General features: G+C 39.6%; 1 protein-coding gene and 1 long non-coding RNA gene across 10 annotated transcripts in view; one reads left to right on the top strand and one right to left on the bottom strand.

Annotated features, from left to right (window-relative positions):
- LOC126929390 (uncharacterized) overlaps window positions 1–6,122 on the top strand; it is a 30,361-nt gene extending 24,239 nt beyond the window's left edge. The window contains exon 2 of the long non-coding RNA XR_007717166.1: window positions 4,179–6,122. This is a non-coding gene — a long non-coding RNA (uncharacterized LOC126929390). The remainder of the gene's footprint in view (window positions 1–4,178) is intronic.
- The window catches only part of MACROD2 (mono-ADP ribosylhydrolase 2), a 2,111,745-nt gene that overhangs the window by 150,526 nt on the left and 1,939,424 nt on the right, over window positions 1–21,795 (bottom strand). For 7 of the 9 annotated variants that reach the window (XM_050745635.1, XM_050745636.1, XM_050745641.1 and 4 more), the window contains 2 exons: window positions 12,632–12,679; window positions 5,441–5,524 (listed from right to left, as the gene is read on the bottom strand). In XM_050745635.1, coding sequence (XP_050601592.1) covers window positions 5,441–5,524; window positions 12,632–12,679 — 132 coding nt within the window. The remainder of the gene's footprint in view (window positions 1–5,440; window positions 5,525–12,631; window positions 12,680–21,795) is intronic. The other 2 variants (XM_050745637.1, XM_050745638.1) reach the window with 1 other exon arrangement.

The raw sequence follows: 21,795 nt of genomic DNA, 5'->3' as shown, positions 1-21,795 counted from the left end.
ATGTTGGCCAGGATGGTCTTGAACTGCTGACCTCAAGTGATCTACCCGCCTTGGGCTCCCAAAGTGCTGGGATTATAGGTGTGAGTTTCCAGGTGAGGCTGATGGATGCAGATTCAAGAACACTCTTTGAGAACCAATAGCTAGAGCTTGGATTTGAATGAGCCACACGTGTGAGGCATGGAGGGGCCCGTGCTAGGGTCGTAAATATAGTGGGAGATTTGCCTATGTCAGTTTTAGCATTTGTCGCAGAGGAAAAAAAGGGAAGAAAAAGGTCTCTGTTGAGATTTCCTCATCCTATACATGGACTAACATGGGTTTAAGGACCATTAGCCAACAAAATAAAAACAAAACTCTAAGCCTAATATGTACTTTAAGGTACTGCTAAGGTGGTATCTTCAGGTATCTTAGAAAACCAAGTGTAAATAAATGAGCTCTTAAAGCAACATCAAAAAATCTTCCATAAGTAAAAATCCAAGGAACATGATCATCAAAAAGGCAAAATACGCAAGGAAATAACCAAGTGCATAAGTTTGCAGAGTCAATAAACTGCAGAATCAGACTTGTACACACTAGCGATATTAAAATTTATGATGCAGATTATTAAAGGTATTTTATGTGTTAATTAAATAAAAAATGTCCATATATATTTGAAAAGGAACCAAATAAAATGTATCAAAAAAGAAAACTATAATTAAAAATTCAGTGAAGAGTTAAACATCAGATTAAATACAGTTGGATAGAAAATTAGCAAGTTAAATGACAGACTTGAAAAAAATTAACTGGAAGGCATCATAGAGAGAAGAGACACAGAGGACGAAAATGTGATATGGATTAAAAGTCATGAAGAACAGAGAAAGAAAGAATAGAAAGTAATAGATTGAAGTGATATTTGGTGAAGTGGTATGTGAGAGTTTTTCAGAACTAATGAAAGATGCCCATTCCAAGATCTAAGAAGTACAGCAAATTCTAAGAGAGGATACATAAAAATGAATCTATACCTAGGCACATCATAGTGATACTATGGAACACAAAAGATAATGAGTAGATTGTCAAAGCAGACAGAAAGGAAAAACAGATCAGCTTAAAAGAAGCAAAAAACAAACTGAAATATTCCTTAACAACTACAGGAAAACAACTTCAAAATGTTGCAAGAAAATAACCATCAACCTCAAATTTTTACCCACCAACACTGCCTTAAAAGAATAATGCAAAATAATACCATTTTCAGGCAAATAAGTCCTGAGAGACTTTCACTAAAGGAACCTGTAGAGCATTTACTTCTGAAAGACAAAGGAAGAAGTGTGAGAAAAGTATGCTTTATTAAAGGTGCTAAGTTTTCTGCAATACTATTCTTTCAACTTTTTGTAAGAAAAAAAAAAAGATCTAAATTATGGGGAGTTAGAATTAATGCAACTGGTACTAACCAGACTTTTTTCCAAACAATTCTGTCTATGCCTTGCTAGTTCATAGACAGCATTATCATTTATAGCAGATGACAGCCAATCAATTAGTAGTTTGAAATTACTAATAATTTCATTATTGGTATGGTGTTGAGTGTATGTGAAACCAAAGTACACAGTGGTTCATGAAATTTTAATTAAAATAATAAAACCACTATATTCAAAAGTACACAGCATAAAAATGCAAATAAATACATTTAGAAATTGAGTTTTAATTTTGATGTTCAATATCTCGGCAAGATGTTTACTAAAGTAATAATGCTTAACTCAAGGTTATAATGTTGACAATATTTCTTCCTTCAAAAAATTTGTTCTAATTTCCAGGAAAAAGAAAGAGTAAAGGATTTCAGAAGCTGTTTTTTTTCTAGAGAAAAAAAAAAAAAAAAAAAAGAGATTGTGACATTAACAAACTGCATGGACTTGGGCAAGTTAACGAAGCATTTGCAGTCTGTACTTTAAAAAATTCTGTAGAATGAGAAAATTTGACCATATGTTCTTGAAATTTTTCTTCTGAATCTAAATACAGTTATTATGACTATATATGCTGGAAAATCTAGGTGAGTTTGTTTTCTGTAACCCTTTCTGAAAATCTGTGTTATCAGGTAAAAGGAGGACATCAGTAGTACCTGTGAGGGTGGAAAATGGGCCAGGGAATCCTAAAGAAGGAGAGAAGAGAGATGGGGCCCATTGTTGGGGCATTAAGCCGAGTGATCTATAAATAAAAATACCAGGAGCTTCTCTTTCTAAAAAAATATGAAATGACCAAGCTAGAAAAACATGGATAACTCTAAGCTGGGAAGAAGATCTAGAGAGAAGAGTAATGGTCAGCATTAAAACTTGCCCCTCTTCCAGTGATAGCAGATTTCATTTGCATATCCACTAGGAAAGAATGATTGTAACTCTTTGTATCATAATGGGAAATAGAACACATGCAAGAGTACAATGCATGAATTCAGGGACATAGGTTATTTTGTCAAAATAGAAACATTGATAAGTAATAAGTGCCATATGTGTGGTAAACCAACTGATAGCAATCACTTAAGCATATCCTGAGAATGAACCATGTGGTGGATGCATCTCCATGCGGTTCGAAGGTCTCAACTAGAATCCAGGAGTGGCAACCTGGAGATTCTTATCTACAGGGAACATCTGAGCCCCCAGCCCATACTGTGGAACTCAGGTTGTACAAGGGATAGAGGCCCTTTGTCTTGGGTTAAGGAAAGGTTGTCGCTGCATGTTTTTTATAAGTGGTTGTGGTCCTCCTGCCCAGGCTCCTGCCACCAGGCTCTCTCTCCTGTATGAAAGCCCCCAGGAAAACCCCATGTCTCTTTCAGTGACTCTGGGGCTCTTCCTCAGCCTCTCGAACCTGGTGTCATCCCCACTAAAGGTGGGAGGGGTTCAGCACAACAGCACATCATGGAATCATCCACCGCTGCCTGCCCGATGGTGCTCCCTTTCTCACTCCTTGCCCAGCCATTTTCACTTTTTTTATTTGTCTTTGAAGCCCTCTTAGGAACAAATGCACAAATCCCATGTTTCCGGAGAGTGCCTCACATTCACATTTCACCACAGACAGAATGTCCCTGCTAGCAAATCCAGTTACCACATTTTCATCTTTTTGATTCAGAGCAGATTGTTAGACCACATAATGATAGGAGGTGAAGCTGTATTATTGAGTCATTAGGATTGGGGAATGATGTTCTTAAACAAAGCAATTGATTTAGGAAGTAAATGAAGTTTTCACACATTGGAAGGAGTAACTTGGAAGAATTCCCTTCTTTAATTAAAGGTGGAAGAACTGCTACAGCTTAATAGCCGTTACGTGAGGCTCAGAAATGACAACAGGCTCAGGCTCTGGAAAACAGCTTTTGACATAGGTTATGGATGTGGTGGGAATCATTTGGTGAGGTAGAGTTTCTCTAGGGGAAAGGTGAGTGTTGCTTTGCCCCAGCTCATTACCCAAGTGTGGCCTTAAGAGATGGTCTAGAAAATGACCGAACTACAACAGGAGATTTGGAAGCCCCAGCTCATTACCCAAGTGTGGCCTTAAGAGATGGTCTAGAAAATGACCGAACTACAACAGGAGATTTGGAAGCCCCAGCTACTCTCCCACCAGGCAGTAACAAAGCTGAATATCTTGGGTGAATTATTGCAGCTGGCCTTTTCCCTGGTTCTAAGTGTTCTTCTCCGAACAATTTTAAACTTTCAAGCACATTTCACTGAATTAGGGCAGTGCATACCCTACCATGGCCATGATTATGATACTGATAATAACAGCCATCACTGGCCAAAGGCCAGGCCGGTGCTAGGCCAGTACACATGCTATTTCTGTTCTTTACTGTCAGTAGGAAACGTTCATCCTTCGCTCCTTGTCTAGAGGAGGGATCACATCTACTTCTGTGCCTTTCTACACCTCTCCTCACTTACAGTAAGCCTGGGAGAAGGAAACAGTCCTATCTTGTGTCTCTCTCAGACCCACCTGCCTACAGAGAAGGCGTGTTCCTGGTCTGCTCGTCCTATAACAAGCTGACCAGGGCAGCCTTGGTCTAGGAAGCTGAGGACTCCTGCACTTGCCTGTGAGGGAACAGTGATTAAAGCTTTCCCATTTACAGCTGAAATCCAGGATTAGGAAGTCTGTTTGGGGGCAGGGCAGCCAGATGCTCTGGCCTAACCACATCAGTAATCAAGCTAATGCTTTGATTTCCACCTTTGTTTCAGCTTTGTCTTCTCGATTGGTTCTAAATTCCCAGAAAGGTGAAAAAGCAGCATTATTACTTAGCACCGGAAGCCCCAGCACTCACAGGGATACTGTGCAGTCCTGCACGTGAGCAGCTCAAGAGTTCAAGTGAGACCTGCTGCTAGGAGATAAATAAGCTGACAGCGCCCAGCAGCCACACTTTTGAGGACCCCCGTGGCACCGTGTTCCTGCTGAGGCCGGCCACTTTCTCCCCAAAACTACTTGCAGCCAGTGACTGAGCATGGGAAAGCGAGACCCTAGAGCCCAGCTATTCCCGTCCAGTGCAGGACTCCTCTGGACTTCCAGACTGCACTGCAGACTGAGGCACTTCCTAGCTAAGCCTCCTTTTCTTCTCCCCTTTCAGCTGCTCCTGCTCCATCGCCCATTTCTCTCACCTTTATCTTGCACTTCTGCTTCCATCTTGGCATCTTCTTCCCTCAAGACCCAACCCAACACCATCAGTATTATTACACTCTTCATTTCTCAGTGGAGGAGGTGGGGCTCAAGGCAAGAAGGACAAGGCGTAAATATGCCCCCTTTAAAAAATTTGTACTACTCTATCGCTTCTCTGCCTTTGGGCTAATATCAAGTGTAAAAGTTTGTACTACCCTTAGGTTTGAGGTTCACATGAAAAGAACACCTCATCAACATTTTAAAAGAAAATTTGAATGAACTGTATGTTGTACCAGTGTGTAAAAGAGAGACCGTGTCCTTTCTTCATAAAACTGAGTCCATTGGGACCTGCCCATTCAATGCAAAAATGCAAAGGTATGTAGGATCCTAGAAAATGAAAGAGAATGCTAAAGACAGGAACCATTTCCAGCATCCGTTGTTGAAGTCTGAATCTGGAAAGACTCAGAAGGTATTTATCAGAAAAACATTTTTCCCAATAAGCCAATAGTTGCAAAGCTGGTCATCACATGCAAATCTTGACCTTCACTTTTACACAATTTTGGAACATGTAACTGGTAAGCACTACTTACAGTTTTTTGCTTTGCAGACATGGAAAATACATCACACTGACAAAATGGACTTTTAAAATTTGGGTTTTACCTTAACAAAATAAACTTGAATCTGATTCTTCATCTTCAAACATATTAGAAAGGGATGAAATAATTTCTCTGTGATATTTTAACCCTTAGGAATATCTGAACATGAGTGTGTTTATACACATAATTTAAAAATTAAATATAATTTTCTTTTCATGGCATAATTTTCTAAAGGAAGGAGGGACAGGACTTACCCTCGCTAGAGTCTTTCGAACATTCTGGCTTCTTTGCTTTGCTCTTCTTGTGGGGTGGAGAGAGGCCTTTTGGCTCTAACCCCTCTGGAATCACAAAGATTTAATATTCTCATTTAAATATTTACCAGTAGGGTTCAAAATTATGTTGAAATTTAAAAATGTTTTCTTCTTAGTAAACCTACACACACGCTGAATCTTAATTGCAGATTCATCTGTCATTATGGCTGAGCGAAATTCTGGCAAGGACTTGTGGTTCTCCAATCTACATAGACTTAAACTTAAGGCTTAAGCTAAAACATTTTTGTAGATAGCATTAGTGATTCACACAAATGTAAAATCTTACACATGTGCTTTCATAAATTTAGAAATTCTCCATAAGGGAACCCTGTTAACTTTTTTTTCCTCCAAGAGTGTTTGATTTCAATCTTCATAGATTAGTTGACAATTGTCATGGTGCAATTTCATCTTACTCAGTCCTGAAAGCAGGGCTAGAGGAATGGAGAAAGGAATGGGGCTAGAAATTACCCTGCTTCTATTTAACAAACTGTTTTTTAGTAATCCAGATTCTAAACAACTTCTGTATTTCCCACTTAAATTACTGTGCTTCCTCTTTTCCTCAATGCCTCTCTAAGTCTATCCATGGGGGCAAATAAATTAAGTTCTGAAGACAGTGTCAGGAAAATATCTCAGAGTTTATTCATTTGGATATAGCACACTTCATTAGGTGTGAATTTATGTATCTAGTCCTGATCTTCTTTCTGAGCTCATGACTTATGTCTTCAACAGCCTACAGGGCATCTTGTTTGGGATTTGGGAATGGATATCTGTTTGCCTCTCTAGATCCACTCTCCATCCTTCACCACCCCTACTGTGCTCTGGGAGGCTGAATTTTCTGGATTGCATCAATGAACTCCCTGGTTCTCCGGCTTCCTATTAGATGTATCCAATGGGGAGCTCAGGGCATCTACTTTCTAGGCACCTGGTGGTTTTCATGAGCTGGTTGTATCCCTCAATCTAAGGTTACAGACCCTAGGGTTGGCCTTCTCCACGTGGCCCTCTAAGTCTCTTGGCTCCCGTAGCCACCTCCTTCCCATTGTCCCTTTGGGGCTGGTACTTAACTATGCCCTACACTTCAGAGCACTAATAATTTCCTTTCCTGCACTCAACTCCCATCAGGCCCTTTCAATTTTTTGTAAAGGACCTCATCAGGCATTTCAAATTTAAAGTCAGATATAATCATACACTTGCTGTTTATAAGCCTGTTCTTTCCACAGTATTACACATCTCAAGGAATGGTATCACTATCTACCCAGGAATTTAAACCCCAAACTGAGATGTCATTCTCAACATTTTTCTTCATTTACTTTTCCAGTTGAAGCAATCGCAAATCCTATCACAGCCCTCTCTGCTCCATTCTAAAATAGATTTCATATTCATCAACGTGCTCAACCTTTGGAATCACCAGAGTAGCCCGCACCAGCATCTCATAACCCCCTAGCCTTCTAATCTCCCCGCTTCTATTCTTTGTTGTCTGCACTCTATCCTCGACACAGCAGCTAGTGTGAGCTTTTGAAACATAAACCAGATCACATTGCTCGCCTGTTTAAAAACCATTGCTTAGAATAAGATCGAAATCCAATTCCAGGCCTGGCACAGCACATCACTTGGGCCCTGCTTACCACACTAGCCTCACTTCCCACTTGTGTTTGGCTCTAGCTTTGTCAGTTTCCTTTCCCTTTGTGTTCCTCAATCACTGCTAGGCTGGTTCCTGCCTCAGGACCTTTGCACCTGCTATTCTCACCCCCACTCCTCCAACACACATATTCATAGGTCTGCTCCCTTCTTGCGCTTTGAATCTCAGTTCAAATTCAGCTCCCTACAAGGCCTTCCCTGACTGCTTAATCTAAAGGCTCACAAAGGAAATCTCTCTCAAATGCATCACTTGTATCTGAAATTATCTCGCTCTCTGGTGTATCCCTTTACCGTATGTCTCCTTCCTCATCTCATCCCCAAGAATGTAAATTCCATGAGAAAAGGGCACTTGTCTTTCCTAATCCCTCTCGTATCCCTGGTGCGTAGCAGTGCCTTGAGAATTTCATTTCAAATTCGATTTTATTTTCACTTCCCCAGGCCTTTCTTTAAGGCCAAGATATAATGGGGACCCTGCCTAATTCTCTCTTAGCAGCTGTCGCCTTCATGCCAGGATTCTAAAATTACATTACAGAGCTATGGCGATTCATTTCTCATTTCCCATTTATTAAAAAAGGAACAGAACAAAAAAACCCCCACATTTGATAGATGTGCTATTAAAAACTTTGGCATTATAAACTGCAAAGCTTTGGGCACTAGGCTAGGTTTTCTGTGGTTGCAAGTCAGTCACATCTAAGGTTATTACCACAGCCAGGGTGAAAAAATTTGCCAATGACTACATTAGCAACTCCCCCAAACTTCTGTCACCAGGTGCAAGATGGATGTTGACCCTTGGAATGGGTTCAGCAAAAACAGAAATGAGATGCTTGGAGCAGCTCACCGAGTGCAAATACTAGGCTCAAAGGGATTCATACAATGGGCAAAGAGACATTTGCAACCTCACTGGGAGAAAAATCTAACCCTTCTATGTCACTGCAATGTGTCGTCTGCAACTGGGAGCAAGAAGAGAGTTTCCAATGCTGGAAATTCAACTCCAAACCAGCATTTCTCCAATCACTTTTTGCATTTTTGTGAGTTACATTTCTAGGTCTTCATTTCCCACCAGAATAGGAATTCCTGGGCAGTGGGTACTATTTAAAAAGACATCCATGTGCTACATTTTGAAATATCTAAGCACCCCCCACCCAAAGTACTAATATTTTATTTTTGAAAAAGTTGTAGAGCACTCCTTGGGTCACTGGGCATGCATACATGTTGAATATGATCATGAAACATGTTATATGAAACAGTATTGTATCATCTCATGACACCATGGGTAAAGTGTTCTGGGGCATGCAAATGAAAGTCACAGATACATAAGGCCTCTGTGTCCAGGTTTCTACTTGTGGCTTGGGAGGAACAACTTTCCCTCTTGGCCTGGGGGAGTGAAGAAGAGAGTTGCTTCTGCTTGTCTTCAAAAGCACCCCCATGCTTCTCCTTGACAATGTATCATGTTTTTTAGCTTGCCCTATGTCTGGCAGAGGGTAGAAACCTGGAGATTTGCCAGGAGCATGGCTTTGTCCCCTGAGGGACTGAACTGTACATCCAGCTGTGATGTGGTTGAGTTTCCATAGGTGGTTGATAATTTTCCGTCCCTGCTGACTCAGACTGGGGCTAATTTCAACAGTGCAGTCATGGAAATGAAAGGACATGGGAAGACATTTGCCATTAAGGAATTAAGGATTAAGGAAGATGATTAAAGGACTTACACGGAATTCTTGGCATTTAAGCCAGTCTGCTTCTTCTACCTCCCATGGGAGTAGAAGCTCCCCTTGCAGATGACCATGTCTGATACCATCTGAAATGCTCCTGCCTCTACTTACTATAAAAGTCTGGAGACAGGAGCAAGAAAGTAAAGGACATGAACTTTGGGGTCAGGCAAACTCGGATTCAAATTCTGGTTCTGCTATTTAAGCAAGGAACTAATCCCTTTTAAGCCTCAATAATAACAGTTCCTGCCTTGTAGAATTGCTGTGTGTATTAAATGAGTTCATGCATGTCACGTTATTGGCACAAAGTACATGCCCAATTAAACTCTGGCTCAGCAGAGCTGTGCTGTGGTTGACTTGAGCCAGCTCACACCAGCTAATTGTACCATCTCTCCCCAGCTCTCCTATTCATTGACCTCACGCTTTGGAAGCTTGAAAAAGATCATGGTATTTGTGTTTATACCATAGAAATCTGCAAACTCTTCACACTGGGGCTGTCCTTACCCAGAGAGTTCATTTACAAGCACCCCAGTGGGTTTAGGTATTCAAGTTGTTATTCACTATCATTCACTAGCATGTCTTGGCCAGTTGATTCACTCAAGTAGCCCTTCATTAGTGTCAGTTGCATTTGTAAAAATCCCTCCAGCTTTTCTATTTGAATGAGAAGGAGAATTGATGCAGGGCAGGGGAAAGACAGCAGTTAAAGGCCTTGGGAGACTGGTTCAGACTCATCTTCGAGACTGACATGCTTAAGTGTGAGATCTGAGTGAAGCCATCATGCACACCAATGTCTGGTGAGGCCAGCTGGAACCATTCAGCACAAAAATCCTCCATGATTTCAGCACTCAGGTATCAGGAAATTGGGAGTAGCTCCCAAGCCCATTCTGCCCGAGTGGCTTAGCATCCTTGGGCCATTGAATATGACTTGAACAGCTGCATGTAGCTGCTGGAGACCAAACTCCCAGGAAACCTGGTGGAACTAAAATCAGAAATGATGATCCAATTAATGCCGCCAAACCTCAAACGCTGACTCCAAACTTGTGGACTCTCCATTAGCATTAATAACGATTTCCTTAAAATCATTCAGTGGTTTGGATAGCTATCTAAATCTCATTGAGAAGCCAACTCTCTCTGTTTAGAAATGTGTACTTATAGCACTTAGGCAAATGATCCATGGCAAGACAAGGCCCTTATACTGGGTGCTTGAAAGGGCAGTATCCCTCGTAGCTAAAAGATACTCCAAGGACATTTCATGTGAGCAAGATAAATGAGAACGGCAAGATTAAATTCACGAAAGTTAATTCAAGACAGAGTGACAATTTAAAGTCTTTTTTAAACATATGGCTCTTTTTTACAATAAGACATTCTACATGGATATAGGAATTGAAATTTTAATCTAAATTTTACCTTGAGCTCTATGTTTTATAAAAGGCAAGCCAAGTCCTTGTCTTAGGTCATATTCTCTCAGAAGCAAACATAGAAGGGTTTGAGTTTTAAGCAGTTAATTTGAGAGATGATTTTAGCAAGTGTCACAAGAGGAATAGGGAAGAAAGACAGGAAAAGGAAAGCAGACAATACTGGGTGTGTTCATGAGTACATTCCACTGTGGGCAACCAAGACTCAGTTCTACTGGGGACCTCTGAACAATATTGTCCAATACTGTAGCCACTAGCCACATATGGCCAACAAGTAGTTGAAATGTGGCTAGTTTGAATTCAGATGTGTATGTAAAACACATACCAATTTCAAAGTCTTAGTATGAAAAAAAAAGAATGTAAAATATCTGACTATTTTTATATTGATTATACATTGAAATGATAATATTTTGGATTATTGTGTTATACAAAATATTGTTAAAGTTAGTTTTACGTTCTTCCTTTCACTTTGTTCAAAATTATACATGAGGCTCACATTTGAGGCTCACATTATGTTTCTACTAGACAGCATTGGAACAGAACATGCGTCAGATGTGGGTATTAATCAACCAACTCTTATCTATTATTGGTTGAGGGCTGCTCCAGAGAAATTAACTCTCTTGTGCTTTGAGTTTGCTGCCAGGACGAGAGCAAAGCACTCAGCAGACAGTCATAAGGACTTTCCTTGGAAAGCTATTGGTGCTGTAAAATAAAGCAAGCACCAAGGAGGCATAAGTAGGGCACCAACAGCCACTGCTACAGTTCCTCTTCTACCTCCTTTATTCCTACTCCTGACTTTCAGATTCTGCTTCTACTTCTCATACCTTCTGAATCCATTGCATTTGGAATTCCAAGGGAACTTTAGGAATCAGACATGTTTGGACTGGAGAAGAGTAGATAGAAGCGATAATCCTTGTTCCAATGAAATTTTATGAAGAAAAGAAACTGGTGTTATTTCCTCTTGAAGATATTTGGCAGTCCGGGGAGGGAGAGAGATATAACTTAACATAGAGAAGGACCACCCCAATCAAACCTCATGTAGTGAGATCAAATGCATCAGAATTTAAAGAGCTCCCTGCTGATGGAGCTGCCCAGACTGAGCCTGTCAGTGATTTGTAGGGAATTCTGGCATCAAAGGAGAAGTAACACAAAATTAGGGCCTCTGAGATACCTCTTTCACAGTCAGAACACTGTGACTGCCAAAATGAGGAACAAGGAGCTTTTAATGATAGAATTAAGCTCTATATCCTTCTAATATCTGTTAGAATGAGAAAGAAAAAAGCAATAATTTACTGAATCTTTACTATGGTCCAAGCACTGTATGAAACTTTAGGTATGTTATCTGATTTAATCCCCCAAACAAAACTATATGGTAAGAATTATTGCCCCCAGAATTGTAAACTGAGGCTTATAGAAAATGACACTTGCCTAAGGTCAATAATTGATAGAGCTAGAATTGAATTCAGGTCTATTGATTCATGCATTCATTATCAAAGACACATTGAATGGCTATCTTAGGCTATAACCTGTGCATTTAACCACTAGATTTTCCTCATAACAAATGGGCTTTGTTGAGGGGATGGCATGCATCTTAATTCTGATAATGAGAACAAAATATAATATGTGGAAAGTGTATTTTCCAAAGATGGCCACAACAATATTTTAGGTCTTACATGCTCTATAGAACCACTCCCCACAAGAGATTGAGTCCATTTTCATTTCCTCTTGAATTTTGGCAGGCTCATGACTATTCCAAAGAATTAGAATTACATGGAGTGATGCAATGGAATGTCTAAGCCTGAGAATACAGTGTCTCCCTTTTTCCAGGAGAAACTCATTTTGGAAGCTGGCTGCCATGCTTTGAGGAAGCCCAGGCCACATAAAGTGGTCATGAACAAGTGTTTTAGGAAGTTGTCCCAGCTAATATTTTAGCTGACAGTTGAGATCAATCACTAGCCAGACAAGTGAGTGAACCTTCAGATGGTCCCAGCTCCCAGCTGTTGAATCTTCCTGCTGAGCCCTACACCTTGTGAACAGAATGATTAAGTTATCTCTGCTGTGCTCATGAGCATAAGAAGTGGTTGTTTTCAGCTTACTCTAAGTTTTGGGGGCGATTTGTTATATAACTCTATTAAGTACAACATCATGTTCCATTTTTACCTTGACTGTCAGGAAACTCAAGGTCAAATTTATTCCTTAAATACAGTAACTGCATTAACCTTAAGTGTTAGCACAACTACTTTTAAATTTTATAACACTGAGCATATATTTCTATTTTATTAATCTTATTTTGTCTTTCTTTGAAAAAATATGAAGTGTACATAAACAACAAAATGACCCCTACTTACCCCCTAATAATAAAAGAATGAATTTAATACCTGAATCTTCTTTCATTTCGACATCCTCTTCTTCTTCATTATTATCGTCTGTTAAAAAATAGGAAAAAATAAAGAAATATTCATATGAAAGTGGGAAACACAAGAATGTTCTAGATGGATTAATTAAAACTCTCAAAGAAAAGGATAACAGATCAGTAGAAAAGAGACTGTTAAAGCATGCATTTCTCTTGTCTTATTATCATGCTGAGTTAAGAAGACAGTATACACATTAATGCACAATTTAAAACCTAGAGTTTACATTTCCTTTTTAAAATTGTTATATTTATAACAAACTTTATATGCAATCATTTGTTTTACTTATACAAATTATATATGGTCACTTCAGTCATTTCAATTGCTCACAATTAAAAATCACAGACTTTAAATGCCACATACTCTACCTTTGTTAAAGGTCTGCATGCTCACTTCAAGTATCTGAGAAGTATGGACATCATTATTTGGTCATAGACCGACATGTGTCAAATCCCTGCACCGCACTATGAAAAGTGTTGCTTTGCTGCATTTGGAAATCCCAACCTTCACTCATGTGCTTTCAAGTGTCCCACCAGTTGCACCATTCCTATTTAGCTCCCCTTATCTCCCAATATAACCCCTTTTAACTGGAAAAGGTCATGTGATTCCTCTGCACTACAGATGACATGCTTGCTCTTTTGAACTTCTGAAACACTGTCATCTCTCTCCTTATGCTCCCTACCTCCAGTGGCATGTTCTGAATATCTGTGTCCCCAATAATTCATATGCTTAATCTTAACCTCCAAGGTGATGGTGATTAGAAGGTGAGGCCTTTGGAAGGTGATTAGATCATAAGGAAAGAACCTTTGTGGATGGGATTAATGTCTTTATAAAAGAGACCTAAGAAAGACCTCTCACCCCTCCCTCCATGTGCAGACACAGGGAGAAGACGCCTCTCTACGGAGAAGAGGGTCCTCACCAGACACCGAATCTGCCAGCACCTTGATCTTGGACTTCCAGCCTCCAGAACTGTCAGAAATAAATTTCTGTTGTTTATAAGCCACTGAGTCTATGATATTTTGTTACAGCAGCCCAAATGGACTAAAATATCAGCTAGCGCCAAATCTTCTCCTGTTTCTATGTTTGGTCCTCTCTCCTCACATTATTGCAGTACAAATTCAGACTCCCAGTGCCATTTGCCTTAGCTATTTTAGCAGTTTCCTAACTGCTCCTCTCTTTTTCCCTCTCCTGGATCTCACTCCTTTTACACGTGACTGCCAAATCAATCTTAAAATACAGCTCTGATCTGGTTCACAACGGTTCAGTGACTGCCCTCTGCCTACTGAGAAAAGTCTAGACTCTTCCTGTAACGCTCAAGGCCAATGATACCTGGTTCCAAACACTTTTCTCAGTTTCACCTCCTCTGTTACACGCATGCTACCACCTACATAGATGGCAACACTTAACTCTTCTCTGTTCTCTCAAGGTCCCCCTCAGCTTCCTCTACCTGCCTTGATCCTGCTAGCAATGCCCTTCTCCCTCTCTATTCACCTTCATCCTTCAAGCGCAAGCTTAGGTGCCACAGCGTCTGATTTCCCCAAGTTTGAATGAATCATGTGCTCTTTGATGTACCTTATTTTTACTGCCTTCTTGGTATGGACTTTAAATACACATGGGCTTAGGTTTGCATCCTGGCTCCTCCACCCATCCATCCCCTGGGCATGTGGTCTTGCAGAAGTTACCTGAATCTTCCTGAGCTTCAGGTTCATCAGCTATGTAGTGGGATAATAATAATTATACCTACTACATAGAGCTTTCGTAAGGATTAAATGAGATCATGCCATGTAAAGTACTAGGAGAATTACTGAAACATTGTTAAGTGCTAAATGTTATCTGTTATTATAATAAAATCACACAGTCTACATGTTAATTTATCTCTTTTTCAAATATCCATCTCCAGATCATAAATTCTGCAAAGATGGAGACCAGGTCTTGTGTTCCTGTATATTCCCTGGCACTTAATGCCATTCATTTTATATACCATAATCAATAAAGAAATGTCCACTGAATTAAATTTATATTATTTTCTATGTGTTTTATACATATTAGCTATATCATCCTTTGTAAATAATGGGAAGTCAGTGAAGATTTGCAACTTGCTCCGACATATGTGCTTTGTAATTTAGTCATCCCAGCCAAATTTACTTGGTATGGCCCTCTTCTAAGAATTGATTATCAATGATGATTAGAGATTTATTATTCAGTGGAAAGAGAAAATGCTTTTCATTTGAGGTTTTAGAAAGGCAATTCTTGATAACTATAGTTAACTTTTAAAGAAGTAATTTTTTTTACCATGGAAATATTTTAGAAACATTGGTGATTTTCTACATAATTTTTAAAATTCATTCTATGAATGCAGTTTTGGAAGGAAGAATACCAGTTTCTTAGAAATACAGTTTTCTAACCAAATGATTACCAAAATGTTACAAAGTAAACTTCGTAGATTCCTCCCTGAACTTAATAACTTTAAATATAATTTTATTTTACAGAGCCATCTAAAATCTGTACGACCACAGACTCTTCAGAATCTGAGAAAGAGAGATAAAAAAGAGTCTCTACAGTTTCTGGGGGAAAATAAAGGAAGAGTCAAAGATCCCTTTGCTTGTCACTTAAGTTTCCATTATTCACCTGGCAAACACTCATTGGTTAGCCTATTGTGTATAAGGCTTTATGTTTGGGGCTGTAGAAAACTCCAAGATGAATAGAAACTTAAGCAGTTTTTTTTTTTTTTTTTTTTTTTTTTTAATAATCTTATCAGTAGTAAAGAAACTAAGACATGCAAATACATTCCAACATATGGTAGTCAGTGCTACTAAAAAGGTGCCAGAGGAAGGATTGATGCTTCTAGTTAAGCTACTTGGAAGTCTTCCTGTACGTAGAACATGACATTGAAGCGAATATTTGAACTATATAGACTGTCCCGATAACATCATCCCAGAATGACTCCCGTGTGTGGAAGGATCAGGCTTGGGGTTATTATTCATTCATTCGTTTCACTCATGCACTGATTTAGTCATACAGTGGTTAAGTGTCTGTTCAGAGTCTGGACTCAGACTGGGTCAGTTTACTTCCAGGACAAAAAACATATAACTATGCAAATCTTGGGTAAGAAGAATACCAGAATACCCTGAAATATAAGGGACCTTCCCCTCACTACCATCTCTCAATCCCTTGTCTCTCCCAAAGCACAGGGTGAAGATTTTCTCCACAGTTTCCTTATCTATCTACAAACAGTAGCCCCCAAAAGGAACACAATTGCCTTCCATCCTCTCCCTGAAATTTCATTATCTATTGCAGAAAAGAAAGCTGAGAATGTAACCACACCTGGACAGATGTTTTTTACAAGATAATGCCTGCCTCTTGGGCTCATTCAAATTCCAAAGAGAATAATTTACAAGTTAATTTCTGTCTCCTGGGTCCATTCGTTCTCCCTAATAATCATTTATTGCTCTTCAAAAAATTGTCTACTTTCCCCATCTATCCACTCCCCTATGAAGAAGAATATATAAGCTTCTGTGCCCAATTTAGCTAGTGGATAATCATTCTCATGTGATTTCCCCATGCTTGTGCATGTTAAAATAATTTTGTATGCCTTTTCTGCTATTAACCTGCCTTTTGTCAGTTTATTTTTAGTGAACTTTCAGAGGGCAAAGGGGAAGTTATCTTTTGGCCCCCAAATAACATAAAAACCTATATGTCAGTTTCTTCATCTGAAAAATAGGGATAATAAAATTATCAACTTCTTAGGGTTAGGATTATATGTCAAGTGCTCACATACAATGAGCATTCAATAAATACTGATTATTGCTATTATTGAGACCACCTTTGCAAAAATTGTGACAACGAGAGAAATCTGACATAGAAAAAGTATGACAATGAAAGAAATCTAACACAGCAGACTCCATCTTGCTTCTACCCTCACAAGCTGTTCTTGTTCGTTTCTGGGTATAGCCCAAGCTAACTTTGGAAGGAATTTAGTATATAGTTTAACCTAAAAGCAAGAATGATAATAACCCTTCTCAAAACTATCCCTTCCTTGTTTGGGGACTGAAGCTGCCTTTGTAAAACTAATGAAAGACCCCAAGGTCACGATTATGAGAGAAGCCTGAATTCTACTAAGATGTAGGCAGAGTTAAACAATAACCAGCCATTGTTCCAGAGGTCCCAAGATATGTAACCTCTACAATTGCTCTAATAGATAACATCACTATTCTAGAACCTAAGGTTGGCCTTTTGAGATGTTTTTCAGATTTTTGCATTCTGGCAACTGACTGACTCCACCGGGACCTTTGACTCGTGACTCAACTGGTCCTGAGGACCCTATCCAGAGGCTCAGTGCATGAGGACAGTTTTCTACACTCCTATGATTTCATTCCCAACCAATCAGCAGCACCCATTCCCTAGACCCCTGCCTGTTAAATTGTCCAAAAAACTCCTAGCCTCCAAGCTTTTTGGGAGACTGATTTGACTAATAAACTTCTGTCCTCTGCTTGGCTAGCCCTGCATTAATTAAACTCTTTCTCTACTGCAATACTGCTGTCTCACTAAATTAGTTGTATCTGTGCAGTGGGCAAGAAGAACCCACTGAGTGATTACCTTATGATGTCATTCTTATAACTATTTTTGCTAGTTAAATAACCATCTCTTGAGCTCTACCTTGTGCAGCCATTATGAAGATACAGGTCAACAATCTTTTCCCTCAAGGAGCTCACAAAGTGGATGATATAGAAAAGCAAAACTACAGAAGAAGGTAACAGATTATCTGATGTAGTTACACGGAAGTTGTATTGGGAAATATACAAGAGCCAGCTAAGTCAGAGGGAAGTTCTATGAAGGCACTCCAGAAGAGGCTAGGCTTCAGCTGAGTCTTAAAGGGTGAGTTAAAGTTATGTAGCGAAAAAGAAAGGCTACAGTAGATGCCCAGATGTGGATGTACTGCCTATACCTCCTTGTTCCTTGACAACTCAGTGCGTGGCAGCCTGCCTTTGAGCCACCAGCTCTTGGGTTTCTTTGCCTGGGGACTCTCTCTGGTTGCTGAATCCCATTCAAGTAATACCAGAGAATTAACACCCTTTAGGGTTGAGCCTTTCTCAAATGATGGACAATTTGCATATAAGAACCCCAGCTCCCTTGCCTTCCAAGTGGCCTAATTCAAAGCATGTTCTGTACTATCTCCCTGAGTCTCCCCACTCCTACTGGGATTGAGCCCCAGTTGTCCCATGGTAACTGGCTTACAGCTTCACCTCATTGCCTCCTGCTCTTGCTTGTCTCACTTCCCCACTTCCCTACTGTGTGTTTCCTGGGATCATCTTCCCACCACACCCCCACTACCCCAAAATACTTCTACTTCAGTCCTTGTTTCAGGATCAGCTTCTTGGGGAACTCAAACAAAGACAAGGGTAATCACACTCGAGCAGAGGGAAAAACATCTGTGAAAACATGTGGATGTGAACCATCAAGATGTTTTTAAGGAGATAAAACTAGCTATGAATGACCAAAGGAAGTTATCTGAAAAATTGCAATTAACCCGATCTGTTCTGGCTAGATAATACAGGCCTTCCATACCAGGAGTGACAATTAATTTTATGTGTCAAGGTGACTGGTCCAGAGTGCTCAAACATTTGGTCAAACATTATTCTGAGTGTGTCTGTGAGTGTTTCTGAATGAGATTAAAATTTGAATGGGTACTGAGCAGATTGCCCTCCCTGATGTGAGTGAGCCTCATCCAATCAGTTGAAGGTCTGACTAGAACACAAAGGCTGACCCCTGGAGAGTAAGAGGGAACTCCTCCTGCCTCACTGCCTTTCTAGTAGTTGGACATTGAGTTTTTTTTTTCCTGCCTTCAGATTCAAACTGAAACATTAATTCTTCTTGTGTCTGAAGCCTGCCAGCATTCAGACTACAACCACATGGTTGGTTTCACTGGTTCTCAGATCTTTGGACTCAGACTGAAACTATGCCATGAGCCCTCCTGGGTCTCACACTTGCCAACTGCAGATCTTGGGATTTATCCACCTTCATAATCATATGGGTCATTCGCTATGATAAACCTCTTTCCATGTATTTTAATATATGTTCATTTTCTCTGCAAAAACCTGACAAATATACAAGGTTGAAGCATTCAAACTTTATTTAGAGTACAGAGTGATTCAACAACTTTAAGCAGAGGAGTGACACACCATCTTTTGAAAGATAACATTTAATGAGAGAAATTTACTGAACATTATAAAGCACATGCCTTAATATTTTGGAATTATTTGTATTAAAATCAAGCATAGAGTCCTTTTGCTCTACAAAGCACCTAATGTGCCATTACATATTAATGAAATCCACTTTAGTTCAACATTATTCTCTATAATGTGCTTGCTTGAGTCATATTTGTGCAACAAATTGCTAGCAAGAACTTTTCTAACAAAACCGGAACAACAACAAAAAAATATTTTAAAAAGATGATAGCCTATGGAAGTAGGGAGTCATGCCACTCAAAGTTTGAAAGTAGTTAGGAGACTGATGAAGCGTGGGCACAGAGTTGCAGCCCTTTTAAACAGTTCTCCAAGCATCACACTTCTTTGTTAGAGGACAAAAATGAAATAAAAGGTTTCTACCAAAGTGATAGGAATACTATTTCAAAATAGAGAGCATTCCATCCGAAGGCATTGTTCTGTGTGTTCAGAAATGCCAGTTCCAGAAAATCCCCTTTCCTTCCTAGGCACAGACCATACAGAGGCTAACGCTCCATTTCATCTTATGGGACCTCTTTGATGTTAATTTCATAATAAGTGCTGTTTTTACTCACTGCATCACCCTGTGTCAGATTACCCTGTTGCATTCTACACAAACACATGAGTATGACCGAAGTTTTTATTTTGATCACAATATATATGTGAAAACCAACTAGTTTCTCATGAATAACCAGTTTTGGGTAAAAACTAGCTTTATATACTTCAGAATCCCCTTCATAAGGAAATGTCTAACCTACTTTGAGCTCTATAACACTGATTTCACTGTCTTTTATTGGAGACAGAGTTAATGTGAATGATTTTTGTCTTAATCATTATACTTGTCTTCCGAGCAGGTAACTGTCATTTCCCAACAGCAAATAGTCCACACTTCTTTGGAAAATGAAGTATGCTATGGGTTTTGGAATGACTTCAGGTTTGTCTTACTCCATTACCTAGAGTCACCACAATTAATACAGTCTTTTGGGGAAGTGAAATAAACAAAAACAAGCAAAGAAAACGCCATAGAACGTTATTTAAGGTAGTTTTCAAAGTGTACTCTCTGGACCAGCAGCAACACTATCATCTGGACACTTGTTAGAAATGCAAATTCTCATGTCCCACTCAAGATCTACTGCATCCAAAGCTCCGGGGAAAGGACCCTCCCGGTGACACTCATGCACATTGAAGTTTGAGAGCCACTCATCCAAAGCACCAGTATTGGTGAGCTGAAGAAGAATCTTTCAAAAAAGTAGATGTCCTTTTTTTTTTTTTTTTTTGATATTTCAACTGAACTAACTTGTGATGTCTCACTAACACTAATGTGGTAAGAGGTGCCCAAGCCATATGGTTGCTGGGTTTGAGGAACAGTTATGCTTTTCATGAGATATTGTATGCTTTCTTATGTGCTTGAAGTCACTCAGCTACTGTGCAGCTGAGTGGCAAGATTATCATGGTCCATGGCCAGGATTCCTAGATTGACTAGGAGACGTGAGCAAGAATGGGGACTAGACTCAAGGAGGTCTGTGCACAGCATGAGAAAAGGAGGGTGTTATGAAGGGGATGTTACCCTTATGAGCTATTAAGGCATCCTCTTCACTCCCAAGGGAAAAAAATGGACAGACACCTGAAATAGATCATAAAATTCGCTTGTCAAATTTTCAGGAACATTCATACATATGGGCAGGTCTGCCAAGGAGAACAACTACGATAATCCTGCTGTGGTTTTATTTCACATGCTTCTAAGTTCTCTCCCTTAGAGCTTAATTTCTTACCACAGGCTTCTTGTGCACTCTTCATCTTTTTAATATTTCATTACCAAAAGCTTCTAGGAACAATTTGGATTTGCAGAGAAAAGAAATATTATTAGCAAAAATAAAGCTTTGTTTTGGGCCTCTGTGTAGTAGGGAAGAGGTCATTATCCTCATGGCTTCTTGTAGGATTTGACAAAGCAAAAACTTCAGGCAAAGAATGACTGATAAGGGAGAGTCCTCCCTGAGTAGGACTCCTGCCATTAAGTTGAATACTTGGACTCACTGAATCTAACAAATTGCTAAATCTACTTTCTGAAGGTGATTGATAAAGCCAGGAGAAATTTTTTTAAAAAAAAGGAAATTTTTTTTTTTCCTTCAACTGATCCTTGGCCAAAATGAGCACTCAAATCTAATTACTTTATAAATCAAACAATAAATAAAAGGCACTGGTTAGAAAACTGCCTGGTGCTGCTGCTTCTGGCTTGCCCAACTGGGCACATGATAGCATCAGTTATTGAGATATGAGATTTAGGAAGAGGAGGATTGAGGAGTGGAGAAACAGATTCTGAATATAATTTTGGATGTGTTCAATTGAAGACGCCTGAGAGGCTCCCAGCTGGAGACGGACGTGTGCAAGCAAGTATACCAGAGAGGGCCGGGCCGGACACAGATGACGGTCAGGAAGACAAGATGGCAGAGCAGTCGCCAGGATAAAGAGTGCCCAGTCCAAGGTGAGAAGGGCTTTAAAGGGTCATGTGGAGTCATGTGATCAAATATGCAATGGTTTCAGTTCCCACGCTCAAGCCATCAAAAAGGTTCTAATAACCTCAACAAGGATGGTTGCAGTAGGAAGGTAGAGATAGTCATATGACTGCTGTGGATGATGGAATGACCAGCAAGTGAGGGAGACAGACAACTCTTCGAAAGACATGTGGCTGACAATAAAAGTCAGGTCCATACCTAAAGTGGAATATAGGTTACAGAAATTTTAGTTTCCCCATTGTTTATTTTTGTCTTTATTCTTATTTCTGTGCCTTCTTAAGAATTATTTTATTTATATATTATTCCTCAAAGACTTCTTCCTCCCTGCATTTGCCTCAGTGTTTTCAACTAAAGAACCAAAACCAGTCTACCCAGAATGTTTGACAGGTCTTTCAAA

This window comes from Macaca thibetana, chromosome 10 (assembly GCF_024542745.1).
Source record: "Macaca thibetana thibetana isolate TM-01 chromosome 10, ASM2454274v1, whole genome shotgun sequence".
Taxonomy (NCBI): domain Eukaryota; kingdom Metazoa; phylum Chordata; class Mammalia; order Primates; family Cercopithecidae; genus Macaca; species Macaca thibetana.
Note: the sequence above shows the minus strand (reverse complement) of the source record. Positions and strands in the feature narration are given on the sequence as shown.